The sequence below is a fragment of the Hipposideros armiger genome, unplaced genomic scaffold, assembly GCF_001890085.2.
Source record: "Hipposideros armiger isolate ML-2016 unplaced genomic scaffold, ASM189008v1 scaffold_187, whole genome shotgun sequence".
Lineage (NCBI taxonomy): Eukaryota > Metazoa > Chordata > Mammalia > Chiroptera > Hipposideridae > Hipposideros > Hipposideros armiger.
In genome coordinates this window covers 2,664,404-2,682,726 of record NW_017731537.1, presented here as the reverse complement: position 1 = coordinate 2,682,726, position 18,323 = coordinate 2,664,404, and the positions used below count along the sequence as shown (strand labels likewise).

Sequence of the window (18,323 nt, the reverse complement as noted above, 5' to 3'; positions counted from 1 at the left end):
AAAATGTGGACTCAATTCAACCTTTTGGTTTTATTTCCCGTTACTTCCTTAATATAAGTTAAGCTATTAAACTAGATTATTTAGTGGTAAGACGGTACATGGAAAAGATATTTTTTAATCCTAGCACTGCCACTTGCCAAATCAATCTCTTCCAGCTCCCTCCTTAGATGTGCATTCTCATCCTTCTCTTTTTCTCTTTCTTTGCTCATGTCATCTTCTCTGCCTTTCCTCCTATTTCCAGCTTTTGAAATCCTATTCTTTTTTCTTTACCCTTTTCATAAATCCTTCCCCAGCCCTTGTACATTCCAAATTCCCATAGTGTTTTGTATGTCTTGTAGCATTTGTGAAAATTTCCCCCTTTATTATGTTAGATATTTTTAGTTCTCTCTGCAAACTAAATTGAAATTTCCTCAAGAACAAGGACCTAGTCATAATCATCTTGGTTTTTTCCATCATTCCCAGCATACTGCTTTGTAGCCAGCAGGTTATCAATATTGAGTGAACAGGTAAAGCCAAAGAACCGTTAACTCCTTGTGAGGGAGTCAAAACATAAGCCAATGAGCAATATCACTCCACAGTATGCTAGAGAAAATGATAAATGAATCCACATACCTAGAGAAAGGAATCCTCCCACCAAATAAATAGAAACAGGATTCCTGGGAGAGATAGTAGCTGATTCTGAATCTAGGGCAGGAAATGTACAAATTGAGCCTAGAAGATTTTGTCATACGAGTACCAGAAAGCAATGAAGCTATCTAAGACTGCTGGGGTTCTGTCAAAAGGACTCAGGAATTAACGTGGAGTTCTGACTGATCAAAGATGGGACAATCTGAACATCAAATAATAATAACAGTAGTGGATTGAAATATGTCCAATTTGTTTAAATCCATGAACTTACAAGGATTCTAAAAAGAAAAGAAAAAGATTGATCACCTTTGGAAAAACTTAGGAAACTCATTTATCATTCTGAAAACAGGTAAATAAAGGAAAGAATAAAGCATTTATGCTACCTTTTCTATAGGAATTATATCTGAAATAAAGTTTATTATTACTGAACTCTAATTCACACATGAAGACAGAATGATACAATATCATTTCAAAAATATTTTTTAGAATTAAAAGAGTACTTATCTATTCAGCTAACTTTCCCTGCCTCTTTTCTAACTTAAAACAAAAAAGGCTTTGAACCAGAAGCTTTATGAAGAAAAATTCAGAGTGGAAAGTTCAGTAACTCTTTTATCTTAGATTGCAGTCAAAAGGCAATTAAACAAATAATTCCCCAGTTTGGAGAATTATTAACACCTCTAAGAGAAATATTAACACCCCTCATTTAGGTCTTGGTTTCTTAAATGTTTTTTGGGCTTTTATGGTCTTACTCATTGTACTTCCTGTTTTTGCCAATCATTTCAAGAGATCCTTCAAACTACTCCAGTGTGGATTGTATTGACCTTCCTAGTCAATGCAGGAATGGAGATAGAACTGGACTACAACATACTTCAGAAGTTTTAGTCTCCATAGGGCCTTAAACAGTTTTCAAATAGATCAAAGTGAACATGGGTCCTTTAAGTGGGGTTTGTGTGAAGAGGCAATAGACAAGGCTGACTGCATACCATAAAGTAAACATATTAACTCAAAAGCAAAATAAATAACTTGGGTAGGATAATAGAGAAAAACCCCACACGAATGGTGGTCAGCTTGTGTAGCCTTAATTCTGATTTTTAGTAGTCTCATTGGCACAGCGGGTAATTGTGGATTTTTCTTCCGCAAATACCTTGTTTCCCTGATTCAAACATACCTATTCATTCATGTTTTAATAGTTTGGAAATTTGCACGTAGCTTACAATGCATGTGTATAATTAATTCGGCAGTGTTCCTACGGCCTCCTTAACCTGCCCAGGAAGCTTTTAAATTGTGTGTTTACAATCCGTTTTGTCTTTGAAGCTTGGAAATGCAGTAATAATGTTTCTGGGTGAATTTTGAAAGCATGTTTCAAAGTATTTTCTTCGTAATACTATATATACTATATATATATAATACTATAATCACATAGTTCCTGTGTAAGTGTTAGTAAAAAGGGTTCAGGCATGCTCAGTGGTCAAATAAGTTTGGAAAATGCATCATGATGGACAGAAAGGCTGTTAAGCTCAGAGAAAACATGTGAATAGAAAGGCTGTTAAGCTCAGAGAAAACATGTGGATTAAAAAATTTAAAACTCTTCCAACCTCTTTTTTTAAATGTCGTTTTTTCTTTTCTTTTTTCTTCCAACCTCTTTTACTCAAGTATTTTTTAAACTCATCTGACTCCCCAAAATCCTTTTTTGTTAATATCTACTAGCACTCCATTTTGGGAAGTGCTTCCATATAGAATTGATTCACACAAGTTTTAAAACAAAACATTTTTGTCAGGGTTGCTTTAAGTACTTGCCTGTTGCATATTAAAGAGTTAACTAACATTTCTGTGCATCTAGTTGTCACAAGACCCTTTTCGACGGTAAGGTTGGTTAGCCTAGATTGTCAGTGTCGTCAGACGTGGTCTTTAACTGCCTTCAGTAGTGCAGCAACCCTGAATTGCCCAGTCACTGTAAGCCCTTGGTCCATCTCACAGGCTGCACATCAGTCCAGTTGCTGGGCTTCCGGGTGATATTTCTGAGCAACAGAAATTCCGATGTAACATATCACAGGTTGTCAGCTTGACACTGTAAGTTGCAAATGCATGTTTTTTTAAAAAACAACTTTATTATCCATTTAAATATACTGGAATAAAGTATCAATATTGCTAGATCTTCTTGCATTGTGCTCCTATATTTATTGTAGCCTGTTTATAGTAATTCTGTGGGGGAACCATAAAGGGTGAGGGGGGGGTTAGGTGGTTCTTGTAAATGGAGTGAACCCTATCATTCTCATAGTAAGAGACATCTTCACCCCTGAGTAATGGAAGCTATAAAATATTCATCAGCCAGGTTCTTTGACATATTCAATAAACATTTATTAAATGCCTGCTTTGTACCAGAATCAACCAGTCCTTGCTGCCCTCAGAGTTGAATCTAGTTGGTGAGACAACGGTGTATAAATGATAAATATTCAAAATACAGTGTGCTTAGTGTTATAATAAGTAAATATAGAAGGACACCTAACCAGATACTGATCTTTTGGTGAAGAAAGTGGAAAGTCTGAGCCTGGAGGATAAGGTCCTGCCGGCCTGGGGATAAAGGACATCACTGATAGACAGGACAGCTTGTGTAAAAGGCATGGGGTTGTGAAAAGTAAGCTATTTGGAGATGCAGGTAGCCTTGTTTTTGTGTAGGGTATTTATGGTAGCAGGATAGAGGATGAGACCTGAAAGGAAGGAAGGAGCCCAGTGGTTCATGGCCATAATTGCTATGTTAGGGAGAGAGTTTAAAAGACTGCCCCATGGATGGTTCTTGATCTGTGTTAGCACGTTTCATGTAATAAATTAGTTAATGAAAATTAATATTGAGTAAACTGTGCTAAATTACTTGAATTTCATGTGTATTTCCAGATGACAGAGTAGTGATATTATTTCCTATTTGTAATACCATCTGATTCATGGGCCTGAGTACTTAGTAAGTTACCCTCCTATAAGTGCATTAGCTCTAATCTTTAAAATGAGTTTTACTGAGGTACAATTTACGTACAACACCAACTTAATGTGTATAATTCTGTGAGTTTTGACAAATGTAGAGTCATATAACCACCACTCTTCTAATCATGATATAGTATATTTTTATCACCCTGCACTAACTCTTAATTAGAGTTTGGTAAACTAAATAAATTAACTCCTTGAACCCTGGAAGATGTAATATCTGAAGAATAGAGAAATAAAAAACTATCAAGGGCTGGCCGAGTGGTGTGTTGGTTAAGAGTTGGCTTGGGATGCCAGCTCTGAGCAGCAGGGCCCCGGTTCGGATCCCACATTAGGGCCAGTGACACTGCGCCCTCTACAGCTAAGATGGTGAACAACAGCTCAACTTGGAGCTGGGCTACCGTGAGTCGCCGGCGACGGCATAGGCTGCAGTGGGCTGCCATAAGCTAGTGGGCTGCCATGAGTGGCTGGCAGCCGGCGTGAGCAGCCGGCAGCCAGCTTGAGCTGCCAAGAGCCACCATGAGTGGCCGTCCAGTGACCGGTGACCGATCTGCCTCACCCAGGAAGAGAGCAGTGATAATACCAACATCTGCCCCGGGAAGTAACGTCCTCCACAATTAGACTGAAGAACAAAAAGGACAGCAACTTGTCTGTTCCCCTCCCCCAATTCCCCAATTAAAAAAAAGAAACAAAAAAAGCTATCCATCTTTAAAGCAGCCCCCTCCCCCCAATTTTTTTTTCTTCTATAAAACCCACACACTAAGAGAAGCTCTGTACAGGTGCTGTTTGGGGTGGGGGTAGGGGGGGTAGGGGGGGTTGTCTCTTGAAATCTTCAGAACGAAAAGGGGGAAGTAAGAAGCAACAACAGTAAGAAGTTGTCTATATAGTGACTGGTGTAATGTTATGTCGAGATGTTTGGGGTTGGAAAAAGAAACAACGACCAAGAAAACAAAACCAAAATTTTAAACTAGAAACCTCAGATTTGAATTTTAGCAAACAGCTGTGATACTTAGCAGCAGAGTTGTAGAAGCAGTTTCACTTGTCTGAGGTCTTCATTTTCTCACTCCTAAAATGGGGAATTGAATGGCATATTCCATGCTGTATTGTGCAGAACTTGAGAGTTTTGCGAGGTGTGGGTATGAGTTACAGGTTGGGGACAGGAGAATTAGGATAAGGGCTAAATTTTAAACTGGGGAGTAGTTGGACTTACAGGCAGATAGGGAAGAAAGTGCATTTTCTCCCCTCAGTTGTATTTCCATATATTCAGTTGACCTTTTATTGACTTGTTGTAGCATTGGAGGTTAGGCCACTTTTTGAAACAATTCTTTTTGTAATTCGACCTTGTAATTGTGATTCATTATGGATAAGGATGAGTTTCTCCAGGGGAATGAATATTGTCATTAAACCACCAGATTTATTTTATTTCCCAGAAGTCATTATATTACAAGAATAAATATATGAGAGGTATGAAGATATATATTTTTAAACAATTATTTTATCCATCTTATTTGTTTGTTTTAACCAGTTACCCATGGGTGTATTGTTTCCACAATAAAACTTTTTCTACCAGATGGTATGGAAGCCCGGCTCCGCTCAGAGTGAGTATATTATAGTGCTGTGAAGTTTTTGTATTAATTACCTTGGTTAATAATATTCTAGATGATGGTGTACTGTTAATACTTCAAGATTATTCTAATGTTAGAAAATTTATGTAGTACTTTTGGAATATAATACACCTTCAGTTTAATTGCTTTTCATATTAGTTGTAATTCTACTAAGTAATAATGTATATGGAGGCATAGGTTATTTTGTTTCCAAATTTAACTTTACAGTTTATATTTTGATGGGTAATCGTTTTCCAAACTATTTGAGGTATTAAGTTATTGGTGAGTGATAACTGTATTCATTTTGATCTGCATTTAATATAGGACTTCTTAGACTATGATTTGCCTCTGAGGTTAATGCCAGTGTCACTGTCTTACAGGACCTTACAGGATATTGATGTAGTTAGTAGCGTTTTGGTGGGAGTTTCTGAAGGGATTTTCCAGTGCTCTGATTTTTTTTATGAAACAGTAGAAAGACCACTTAGGGGAGGACAGACTTGAAAGGGAAAAATTAGTCAAAATGTAAATGTTAAAATGTCAACAAAGTACATTTTCATTTGTGCTTTTCACAGATTATCATTATGAAGTGTTGAAGAATGCTAAACAGTCTTTAAACTTCAGTATTTCTTTTTATTTTGGGGGAAAACTTTGATTATGTGAGAAGCTTGTTTCTGTATCCAACATAATATTCTCTGTTTTCCAAAAGCAGAGAAAAAGATCTGAGAGTGGGTGGTTGAGAGAAGCAATAAGTGGAAGGCAAAGTAGATAGAGTAGTGAGTAGGAAAGAGAGAAGGGAAAAAAAGCAGAGGCCCTCCTATTGCTATGATTGTGCTTTCATTGGAATTATGATATATTATGCTTCAGTTAGAAGCTACCGTTTTGTTTTTTTTAAGCTTCAAGGGTCTCTGAAGCAAAGCAGAAATTTTAAAACATTTTAAATTTGGAACATTAATGTTTCCCATTCTAAATTATAGTTTAATTATTAAAAATAAAATTAACTTTGGGAACTTTAATGTGACTCAGCCTTTATGAGTCAAGATTTAAGATTTTAAAAAAGTAAGAGTAACTATCAATCAACTAAGGAAGTATGGCTTCTTAAAGACCTTGATGTTTGCATTTGATAATGAAATTTTTCTTTCATTGAGTCAAAAGCTTTGAGCAGTTACATTAAGGGTCATCTGTCTTCTCAGATTTCACCTAGTAGGGCATGTGAATTTTTTCACTGTTTCAGTGAATTGTGTCTCTATCCTTCTTGTTTCCCTAATGCTTTTCATCTTTGCCCCTGTTTCCGTCTCATTGTTTGGTTTTCCTTATGTGGCTAATATTAGTTGGTATCATTTAGAATTTACTGCCAATTTCATTGTACATAATCTGGCTGACTTTCTGGACAAAATGAATTTTGAACAGGCAAGTCTCTAGAGCTGGAGAAAGATCAGAATGGTTTTAGAGGTGGATATTCCAGTTCAAAGCCTGACTCCACCTGTTCTGTGACTTGACAGGCCTCCCTTTTCTCATTTGAAAATGAAGATAATAATAGTTCCTGTTGAGCAGGAATTTTACGAGGAGGATTAAGCAAGATTGTGCACTGAAAGAGCTTGGCGTAATACCTGGCATATAATAAGCACATGATGTTTCTGTTGTTATAATCTAATATTTTTAGCAATCAGTATACTTTGAGGTATGCCAGAATGCTTAAAATTTAAGGTACATTATATATATAGCATTTAATACATTTAAGATCTTCAGTAATTAGTTCTCAAAAAGGTGATTCTTTTTCTTTCTTGACTTTTATTATGTTGGACAAATCATTCTAAAATGATAGGAAACAAACCCCACCACCATAACACTAAATAACGATTTTTCTTTTCTGCATTCCTTGTTACATAATTAATAGCTTTTTCCATAATTAAAATAGAATGTACTTTTCCATAATTAAAATAGAATGTCTAAGATAGTTTTTGTAAAATACAAATATATATCACTTATGAAATGTTTTGCTGGATTTTTAGCAAAAAAAAAGCTGGATTTTTGTTTTAACCAGATTTTCACGAGAACAGAAAATTTTGTACTTGGTCAGTAAGAAAACTGGATTTTAAAAAACCTCATTAATACCATTTGCTTCTGTTTAGACTTTAAGTTCATTTTCCTATATGGTGCATACCTGCACATAAAAGGATATATACCCAAAATGGTTTTCTCTGGGTGCTGGCATTGGGTAATTTTTATTTATTTCCTCATGCTTTACTTCACGCATTTTCCATAATCAGTATGTATTACTTGTATAGTCAAGAAAAAGAAACTTATGTTTAACATGTCTGTTCCATTTTTATGGAGTAGAGAAGAAAAACTAAAGTTGTATATAATTTTGTAAACCTTCATTAGGCACCAGCTTTGTTAGGGCCTTGTGATGGGTTCTGGGGGTGCAGAGGTGAATTGGTCACAGTGCTGGGGAACATAGACATGAAATCAAAGACGTAGAGTAAAGGATTATATGGTCTCAGTGGAAGTCTCTACAGGATATCAGGGGTGCTCAGAACGGAGGTAGGTGCTGGTACTTAATATTCTATTTTATTCAGCATTCTGGTGTATTTGTGATTAATTGAATTGAAGCAGTTCTTAGTATGTTTGTAGTTATTACAATGGGATCAGAATTGTCAGTCCAACTTTTAAGTCCTGCAAGATCAGTTTCTTAGCAGCTTACATATGCTTAACCAGTTGAATCTAGGAACTTGACCCAGTCAACCTTCAAGCTAACCATCACCAGAGTGACCTTTAGGATATGGCGTGATTAGCAACTGGTAGGGGACATGGATGGCATTTTTTATCTTTGCTCCCTCTATTCACCCCCAATCTACTTAGAGTATCTTAGGATACTCTAAGGGCATTGTAAGGTAGGAACCCTAGCTTTCCTAGCTGCTGTGTTCTCATGGGGGAGGTACTAGTGATCAGGTGCTACTATGTCCTAGGTACTGTTTTAAACTCTTTTTTTATATTAACACATTTAATTCTCACAATAATCCTATGGGGTTGGTTTTATGATTATTCCCATTTTATGGATGAGGAAGCGGAGATCTATAAATGATTAGGTAAGTTTTCCAAAATTACACAACTGGTAAGTAGAGCCAGAATTTGGACCCAGTCAGTATAGCCTGTATAGTCTGAGCCTGGTGCTGAACTGTTATACTACACTACCTCTCTATCAGGAGCACTTTATAGGGCCAAAAGACAATTAGTACCAATTAGTACTATCTGTTTACTGTTTAGTTTTAAAGTGATACACTGAGTTTAGTTTCATACCTACATCTAAGCTTTCAGTTGTTAGTTGTGTGAGGTGGCTGAGTGGAGAAGAAGAGTAATGCTACTGTTTTGATTAGCTGAAGTTGTTCTCCACAAGGACAAGTTTCCAAATCATACTTTCTTTCCAGTAGAACTTTGCTTTTTAAGACTTTCTGTATAGGACTATGTAATTTTAAAAGAACTTAATTTGCATATTTTGAAATTGAAAATGAATAATTTAAGGAGCTTCTTTTCCATATAGAAGTTCTTATAACTAAGTAATCCACTATAGCCCTTACTAAGTAATTGATCCTTAAGAGGCCATTTAATACATTTTGGATTTTGAATTTGTGTTTAGAAATATGTATAAAAGGTACCGTAGATTTGTATATTTATTACCTTGTTTTCTAAGAATTCTATACATTTATGAAAGATTAAAAGTAATTTACATTCTTTTAATTATGTGAAGGCGATTATATATCAACTTGTGGTTTAAGATATTCTGGTACTGTCATACTGTTTCCTCTATTGTCAGGAAATTAGATAAAAATTCTAAATTTTACTTTTCAGTGTCATCCATGCTCCATTACCAAGTCCTGTTGACAAAGTAAGTTGTTAATGATTATTTTTGCCAAACTAATTGAGCTATATTGCTTTGGAAAATGTTTTTTTGTTTGTTTTTAATGTGCTTTATCTAGAAACATTTCTCTTTTGTAACAAAATCTTTAGCGTGCATATAGCTGTATAGTTACTGTGGTCTTCTGGATCTTCAGTATTTGGAGAATTTAAGATGGATGTTTCTTAGGAAAAAGCCTTTGTTATCTCAAGTAAATGGCTGACTGTGTAAACTTAGGAATACTTGTTTTGTGCCCTGCCAGAGGTAAGAAGTGTTTAGTTACTACTGTTTGTTTTGGATTACAGTTCTGTCTAGAAATATTTATTAAAGCTTTCTACCCAGTTCATTTAACATGTACCTATACCTGGAAATATCCTACAAATATGGGCTTATAGAAATTGTTCTTTTATTATCCTTGAAGATCAGTTTTATCCTGATTGGTCAGAAACTTTGCAATAATTACTTGTTAGAAAATATTTTTTCTATTGTTCAAAAATAAAGATCTATTAAACCATAGATGTCATTGCTAAATAGCAAACAAGCAAACAAACAAAAACCAATCACCTTTTGTATCTTTTGACATTAATGTGGATGTTGAGTTTTCTTAGCACAGTAACTAAAGTATTGGAGGAAATATTTTTTCTTTCATTTACATAAAGAATGAAAGCCTGCTTGAAACTGAAGTTCTCTGTTTTTAGAAGTAAAAGCGGTTAATCATCAACTTCAGCAATACCAAGAATTATTTCAGAAGTGAATGATGGCCTTGCTGATTTAAGACTAATTTTAAAAAATAATACCACCTCCCTGTCTTCTAGTTAGCATATTAATAAAGATATACTTTCTTGGCCTAATCAAGAATGATGCTATTAATGATCATTAGTAACTAACAGTAATGACTTTATCATGAAGAAGTTAAGTTATACGGCTTGATAATGTTGAGGATGTGGGTAAATGTTACAGCAACCTGTCACTGCCCTTCTTTTCATTGTTGGTTTTTTGTTCTTTTGTTTTCATTTTTCCTTTTGAATACTATGGTTTTATATTCCACCCCCTTATAAAAGGTACTTGTTCTTATACTCTTGAGGTCTAAGCATTTGACTGTGATTCGTAATGTTTAAACACCATTATTTCCCATCTTTTCCTTCTTAAAACCCACCCATAGTTTAAAGAGGGGAAAAAAAAGACAAAACTATTTTCATTGCCCCTGGCGGTTGGACACAGTGTTATATTTCATGTTCTGCCACTTCCCCACACCCCCACATACAAATATCTTCTGAAGATGGCTACTTCTAAATGAATTGTGACTTGCTGACATATTGAAGAACTATTTAAATATAAATTTGAAAGGGGGAAAATGTAGCGCTGTTGATTTAGGAGATATTATTTCTGGATTAAGGAAAGGCTGTATAGCCTTTGTGCTATAAGTTTGTGATTTGGTTTATTAAGGAATGTTTTCATGAGTAGCATTTGTTGCATCACTCTACTTATAAATATCAAACTGGTCACATAATATAATACCATTTACAAATTCTAGACATGGGGCAGAAATGTTTTTAGAACTAAAGGAATTGGTTAATTTGAAAAATAATTTTTATTTTGCATATTTCAGTAAATAGACATTTTAAGGACTTGGTTTGGCTTTAATGTCTTTCATAAATATTTTGCATGACTATTGACATAATGTCATTTTGTTTCTAGGTTGCTGCTAACACTCCAAGTATGTACTCTCAGGAACTATTCCAGCTTTCTCAATATCTACAGGTAAAAGTAAATCTTGAAAATTCTTAGTCTTTAAAAGCAAAATTAAACAATTTAGGTTTTTTATTTTGCTAGTTCACAAATATCAAATATAGGCTTAAGAAATATTGGTTGAATGTAAGTACAAAATAAATATCTTTTCAAAATAATAAAAGGATTAAAAATAGGTCTTAAGAAAAAAGAATCAGGATTGCTAAGTCTAGAGAAGATAAGATTCTGTACAAGAAAAGTTTTTTCCCTTCAAATGTGAGGAAGTTCAAAAATAGTTCTTTATCTGTAGATGACTTTTAAATAAAATTAAACCTAGAGAGATTTTGGTTGCTTAATATGATAGAAATAGCAAATAATTATATAGCACTTATATGCCAGACTCTAGTCTAGCACTTTACCTATATTAATTCATTTAATCCTTGCAACAATTCTATAAGGTATGTATTTTATTCTCATTTGTATAGATGGAGTAACTGAGGGACAGGAAGGCTAAATGATTTACACAATATCACACACCTAGTATGTGGTAAAGCTGGAATTTGAACCCAGTCAGACCTCAGAGTCTCTGCCCTTACTGACTATGCTGTGCTGCTGGATTTATGAAAAGATTTCTTGATAGGATGGATACTAGGAATGGAAATTAATACCATACTTAAAGGGCCATACAAATCTCTAATAAGGAAACAAATGGTTTGTTTGTTTTTTCTGGTTTTGATAGATTTGGGATGGGTTATGGTTCTTATTATTCTGGTGAGGGAGCATAGTTAAGGAAACCCTGAATCAGGAATTCAGAGATTGAGGTTTTTACCTTGGCTCTGCTGCTCAATGAGTTTTGTGACCTTGGGTGAGTCACTTTATAGGTGTAGGTCTTCGGTTGCCTTTTATTTAAAACCTAGGACCAAACCAGTGTCCCTGGGTCCCTACATTCATTTATAGGAATCAATAAGAGTAGTTCTACCTCAGTTAAGAATGTACATGTCTAGCTCTGAGCAACAGGGTTGCTGGTTCCATTCCCGGCCCGAGCTGAGCAGCCGTTGAGCTGCCAACAGGTGGCAAGATGACTCAGCTAAAAAAAAAAAAAAAGAACGCACACATCTGTGGAAATAAACAAAAAATTATCGCTATATTAATCAGATCTTATCTTCCACGGGGCATAAGGTAATGGTAACATAGGAAAGCAGCTTTAAACACTTGCAGTTTAGTGGAATGTTTAAAAGCACAGACTCTGGCCCGAATTCCCTAGACTTGCTCTGTGGCTTTAACTTGTGACCTGTTCGGAAAGTTGTTTAACCCTTTTGTGCCTCATTTTCCTGTAATATGGGTATAGTAATAACACCTCACAGAGCTGTGAAGAATAAATGAATTAATATATGACAAACACAACAATGCTTGGTCCATGGAATGTATGCCATAAATGTTAGTAGTTGTTTACTATTCACTAGGAAGGCACATTAATTGGCCTAGATCTTTCTTATATTTAGAGGTGGAAATAAACTTTGAGATTTAGTCTAACCTTCATTTTTCATATATGAAATATAGGGCTCGTTTCCCAAGGCTATACACTAAAGTTACTAGTCATAGTGAAAGCCGGATTGTTAGGGCTCCACGAATATCGATTAAAATATGTGGAGAAACACAAGCGCTGGGCCCTCCAAGGGGGTACGTTTCTTCCATGCTCTGCTGAAAGGGCTCCTGTCCCATGAGGATGTTTTGTGAGGCTGTTGCTTCTTCGCTGACCCCAGTTAGCACCCCCTTTTACACCCCGCTGGGACAGGCAGGCACTCCCTTTTGGGCATTTTCTTTATCCAACTCCTGGGACTCTCCATCCTAGAGAGGGCAGAGTTAGGTGAATGGATCGTTTTTTATTTTCCTTCCTTAAAAAGGATTTTTGCGGCTTCGCTAGAAGAAAAGAAAGCTCAGGAAGTCAAAATTGTCTGGTGTCCAGTCAATCCCCAATTCAGTCATGAGGCAGAAGAGGCAGGATATTGTCCTGGAGACAGGGATTATACAAAATAGTTTCTAAGAAAGCCAGTTAGCCCAGGATATATTGTAGTTAATATTTCTCTAAATTAGGGTTTAGTTGGCACTCCTTGGTCCAGGGATTTGGGGGCCTGTGAGGGTGAAATTTTGTGACTTCATGGGGGCTTGGCCTCTTCAGGTGTCTTTGACCAATCAGTACACTTCTGCCAGGATGAGCCTTTGATAATATAATCAAGACTCTTATAGGCAGATGACCCACTTGATATTTAAAAAAAAACAACCATACACTGTTTAGGCTTTTCTATAATAAAGCTAACAGCTAAACAACCATGTAACCATTTTATTATTTAAAAAAATAAAATAAAATAAAATAAAATAAAAATAAAGTTACTAGTCATTATGGACTGTGAATCTATCCACCTGTCTTACTTATTCCAGTACTCTAACTTTCTTGTCAGTTCTTTGAATATTCATAGTAGGCATAATCTTTTTCACTGTTCTTTTTCATTCTTTGAAAGAAAATTATACTGCATTGTCTTTTCTGTATACAACTTTTTGAATTGCTGAAGCTTTGATGCAAATTGCAAATCTTTTGAATAAAAACTGTAATAGATGCATTTCATGCCTTAGAACTAAAAATCCATTCCTGGAAGTATGAAATTTCTGTTAGGATGTGGTTCCTGGAGTTACGAAACCCTAAATGGAATTGAGTTAAAAAAAAGTGAAATTACACCATCTAGTGGAAATAGTGGTTATTTGGTGGTTTGCTTTTAAATAAAACTTTTTGCAGCATGAGTGTAATTTTCTAAATATTAGGAATATTCTAGAAGTTTAAAATAAACTTGGCAACTAGTCGCTTGTAAGTATATAAGCTTTGTTTTAATGTGGGTTCTGAGGCAGTATGGCTTTTATTAGATTCCTTAATATATACTTTTAGAGTTATATTAAAAAACAGTACCTCCAACTCTAATTGGACCAGCTTTTCCCTAATCATTATTTATCAAGGATGTGGAGCAATAAGTGCATGCTTTAAACCTCAAGTACTGTGTTTGAGGCATATACTTCTTTGTTGAAGTGGCTCATAGGTATTAGGGTAGTAAGTGTTCTTCTTTAGATAATGACAGAAATAGAAGAAAGAGAAATTTAAAGATGTGCCAAAACCACAACTGAATGCTGTGTGAGCATTTTCACCTTGACTTCCAGTGAAGGATATCCTCTTGACAGCAATCAAATGTTAACAAGTGACTTAGAGATAAGGCTTTACTTTACTTGCCAGAGTCTTTCTCTGTAAAAATACTCCTTTGGAGCTGCCAAGTAGTTACATAACTCTTTGACCCCTTAATTGCACTGAATCAGCAGTTGGTGAACTCTTACTTTTGGCATATTTAATTGCTGCTAAGTGGTATACACTCACAGAGAGAATCAAAACACCTGAAAATGCAATAGGCTTTGTGAGTGAAGCAGCTTCTCTTTTTAAAAATAGCATATATGTATTTATATATATATACAACATTTTAAAAAGGAAAAATTAAATGATGTTTTTATTTTCGCTTTCATAACTATGCAGCTAAGCCATCAAGATGTATTTGCTACTGACCAGATTGTTTTGGCTTAGTTTGGAATGAGTTTGTTATGAGATTGATAGATTGATTGATTGATTTCTATAAAATGCAGGATTAAAAACACTTGTTGGATTATTCTGCTGTAGGTGTTTTTTTGGTTGTTTTTTTAACGCACTCTTGTGAATTATGCATAAAAAGAAAACAAGGTGACTTGTTTTCTGTTATAGGGGAAGTTACAGCTAGAGCACCCTTAACAGCAGTACTCACAGCTCAAGAATGAGGTTAAAATGATGTGGCCTATATATATTTTTACAAAGTAGATTTATCAAGTTTGAAAGCAAGGTACAAAGTGGAATGTAATATGAGAATATTTTCAGAGTGTGCTAAAAATCGATTATTCTTCAAAGGAGTCATCTGAGTTTATTAGAATCTCTTCTGTGATTTATAATATTAGGAGGCCTTACATCGGGAACAGATGTTGGAACAGAAGTTAGCCACGCTTCAGCGGCTACTAGCCATCACCCAAGAGGCTTCCGATACCAGTTGGCAGGTATTCCAGTTGTCTTTATATACAAGAAGCATTTAATCATAGTTTAATATCCCTTACATGTTGATTCAACTAAAACTAAATTTTTTTTAATAAAATTTTGTAGTTAACAGGCAAAGTTATTTCCGAATGAACAAATATTGAAAATTTAGCATTTTACACTGGATGTTGGTTAATTTTATGATTTTCTATCTTTATTTTAGCAATAGCAACCTTTTTGATATATGTTATTTTTTAATTACTCTAGGATTTTTATTTATATTTAATTTTTCTTCAACAGGCTTTAATAGATGAAGATAGACTCTTATCACGGTTAGAAGTTATGGGAAACCAATTACAGGCATGCTCCAAAGTAGGTATTAATCTCAAGTACATGAAGAAAAATGCATAGTTTTTTATGTAGCTTCATTTCTTTGACTCTCATTTTGAGTACATGCAAAAATATTTATACATTTTCACCATTCTTTTAAGTCTTTTGTCATTATGGAAAACTCCAAACATAAGTAGAAAGAATTGTATAGTGAATACCCATGTACATCTCTGTGTTTTTTCCATCACAGTTGATATTCGTTGGAGAATCTGGCTCATTTGTCCTCTATAGCGTCTCTCAGTCTGGATTGTATTTAAACATTCTTCTAGCTCCCCCATCACACCATAAACTGGTAGTTTGATCTAGAGATTTGATCTGATTTAGGTTCAATTCTTTTTTTTTCTAAAACACTTCATGGGTGGTATTGTGTACTTTCACTCGGAGACACCATGATGTCTAGTTTTCTTTCTTTTAAGGTATTAACAATTGTTAATGATTTTTGCCTAGACCCATTATTTTATTAAGTGTTCCAAAAATGGTGATGGGTAGTTCTGTCATTCCTTAATTTATTAGCTGGATTACTTCTATAAAGAGAAACTTCTCATAAACTGTTTGGTTAGCTTGAGGTACATTTTCGTTAGGAAAATTAGGATAAATGGTTTTCTCCCTTTATTTACTAGATTTCTAAATAATCAATTGGTTCCTTCTCATCCACCAAAGAATGAACATAAGCTGTTTTTTCCCCAACTTAGAATTAAATATATTTGATGTGTTTTGACCTATTAAATTTGTTTTTATTATTGATGCTTAAATTACCCCATCTTTGATCCATGGGAACTTCTTCATGTTGGCACCTGAGCCCTTTTAATAGAGCCCTACCAGTCTTTGATAGCTTCCTGCTGTCTTATCAGACAAGATGTTCCAGGCTTATCTTGTACATTTCCTGCCTCAGACGAATCAACTTTTTCCCCCATGGTGTTCTTATTCATTTTGGTTTAACCATTGTTTTAAAATGTATGGGCCTTTTGCCAGCCGAGTGGCTCAGTTGGTTAAGAGCTCGCTCAAGAGTGTGAGCTCTGAGCAACAGGGTTGCCGGTTCAATTCCCAGTCCAAGCTGAACTGCTAACAGCTGCCAATAGGTGGTAGGATGGCTCAGCTAAAAAAATATCCCCACATGGAGTTGAGTCTGTTTACTTAAAAAAAAAAAAATCTCAAATAAAATGCATGGGCCCTTTGAAGGTAATAGATTATTTTGCCCACAAATGTTAAGTATTGTGGCTTATAGGGCATATGAAAAATAGAAGAGTTAATTCATTTGTATATTTGAGAGGAATTCTCAATCTCCTTTGATTTTTTTTTTTTCTCTATTGGAAGTGTGAATTATTTGTGAAGGCATAATTTACTAATGCATCTTTTAAATACAGCTTCAATTAATACAGGGCCAACATCATTTGTGTTTGGAGTTACCTTAATATAGAATTCAAAGAGCATCATAATGTGTTATTTTTTCAAATGGTAAATACTTTAAAAAAATAACTTGGCTATAATTATAAATATCATTTAATCCTAGAATCAAACAGAAGATAGTTTACGGAAGGAACTCATAGCATTACAGGAAGATAAACACAACTATGAGACGACAGCCAAAGAGTCCCTGAGGCGGGTTCTTCAGGAGAAAATTGAAGTGGTTAGAAAACTTTCAGAAGTTGAGGTATTTCAGTTTAACAAATATTAAATATATATGATTTTAAAGTTTTAGCCTAAAATTGCTAACATTTTAGGACATTTTGAAGTTTGATATTATTGTATAGGAAATATTTCCTGTCTATGAGGTGGGAAGGAGCAGTATGCTTTTTCATTGTCAGGAATTCTCAACATAACCATGGAAGTTCTGGTACTTATGGTCCCTAGTTTGATGATTGAGGAGATAAAAGCCTAATAATCAGGGAATCTTAATATTTGTACTCTGCTTAGGATTCATCCTCCACACAGTGGACCGTAATATGCACCAGGGAATTGATCTCCTGTCACCTAGTTTTGCTTTTCTTCCGGTTGAGGATAACCGGTGTAACGCAGAGAATTTACACCAATCGTTCTTACTTTACCCATCCTCCAATGCAAAATTACAGAAGTTATCTGTTCCTAGATTTAGTTAAAATGCTCATTGTAAACTAAATAGTAAACATACCTTAGTATAAGGATAGTTTCTGTAATAGCCCCATCCCATAGTTACTGATTCACTGTCATGTCATTAATTTGACATGCAAGGAAAGAAAGTTTCTAGCTTATAATTTTCTTATTAAATTGATTGCTGCATATTATTAAACTTACTTTCAAGAATGGATAGGCTTAAAATATTTTCAAGACTAAATAAAAGTTGTACTCAATGGCCTTTTAAAAGTGTAATTATATGGGCTGGCTGAGTGGCTCAGTTGGTTAAGAGCTCACTCAGGAGTGTGAGCTCTGAGCAACAGGGTCACCGGTTTGATTCACAGCCCGAGCTGAGCTGCCACTGAGCTGCCAACAGGTGGTAGGATAGCTCAGCTTAAAAAAAAAAAATTGTAATTATATAAAGTTACCATCCTCTCCTCCCTATCGCTGTTTTTTTGTTTTGTTTTGTTTTCATTCTTAGTTGTAGTTTCTGTTTTAGCATTTATCTGAAGTAAATTGAAATCCTTATATTATGTAACTCAGACTTATATAAAGTCCAGGGCAGATGTTGATTTAGAACAGCCCATAGTTATACTTTTTATAAATTGAATTTAGGATGTACATTTATTCTCAATTGCCTATAAACTTGAATTGCAGCGAAGTCTGAGTAATACAGAAGATGAATGTACCCACCTGAAAGAAATGAATGAACGGACTCAGGAAGAATTAAGAGAATTAGCCAATAAATATAATGGAGCAGTTAATGAGATTAAAGATTTGTCTGATAAATTAAAGGTATGTACTTATGCAACCTGAAAGTGTATTAAGTTAATTGTCCTTAGCACACTGGATAGCTTAAGAGTTTAGCTATTGCCAAGTAGTTATTGATGTAAAATTTGAAAATGGTTGAAATTTGTAGTAAAAA

General features: G+C 34.9%; 1 protein-coding gene across 14 annotated transcripts in view; it reads left to right on the top strand.

Moving 5' to 3' along the window:
* Positions 1-18,323, top strand: part of SLMAP (sarcolemma associated protein) — a 131,186-nt gene that overhangs the window by 58,950 nt on the left and 53,913 nt on the right. For all 14 annotated transcript variants that reach the window (XM_019652786.1, XM_019652790.1, XM_019652791.1 and 11 more), the window contains 7 exons: positions 5,129-5,201; positions 9,054-9,090; positions 10,798-10,860; positions 14,845-14,940; positions 15,218-15,289; positions 16,818-16,958; positions 18,056-18,193. In XM_019652786.1, the coding sequence (XP_019508331.1) occupies positions 5,129-5,201; positions 9,054-9,090; positions 10,798-10,860; positions 14,845-14,940; positions 15,218-15,289; positions 16,818-16,958; positions 18,056-18,193 (620 nt within the window). The remainder of the gene's footprint in view (positions 1-5,128; positions 5,202-9,053; positions 9,091-10,797; positions 10,861-14,844; positions 14,941-15,217; positions 15,290-16,817; positions 16,959-18,055; positions 18,194-18,323) is intronic.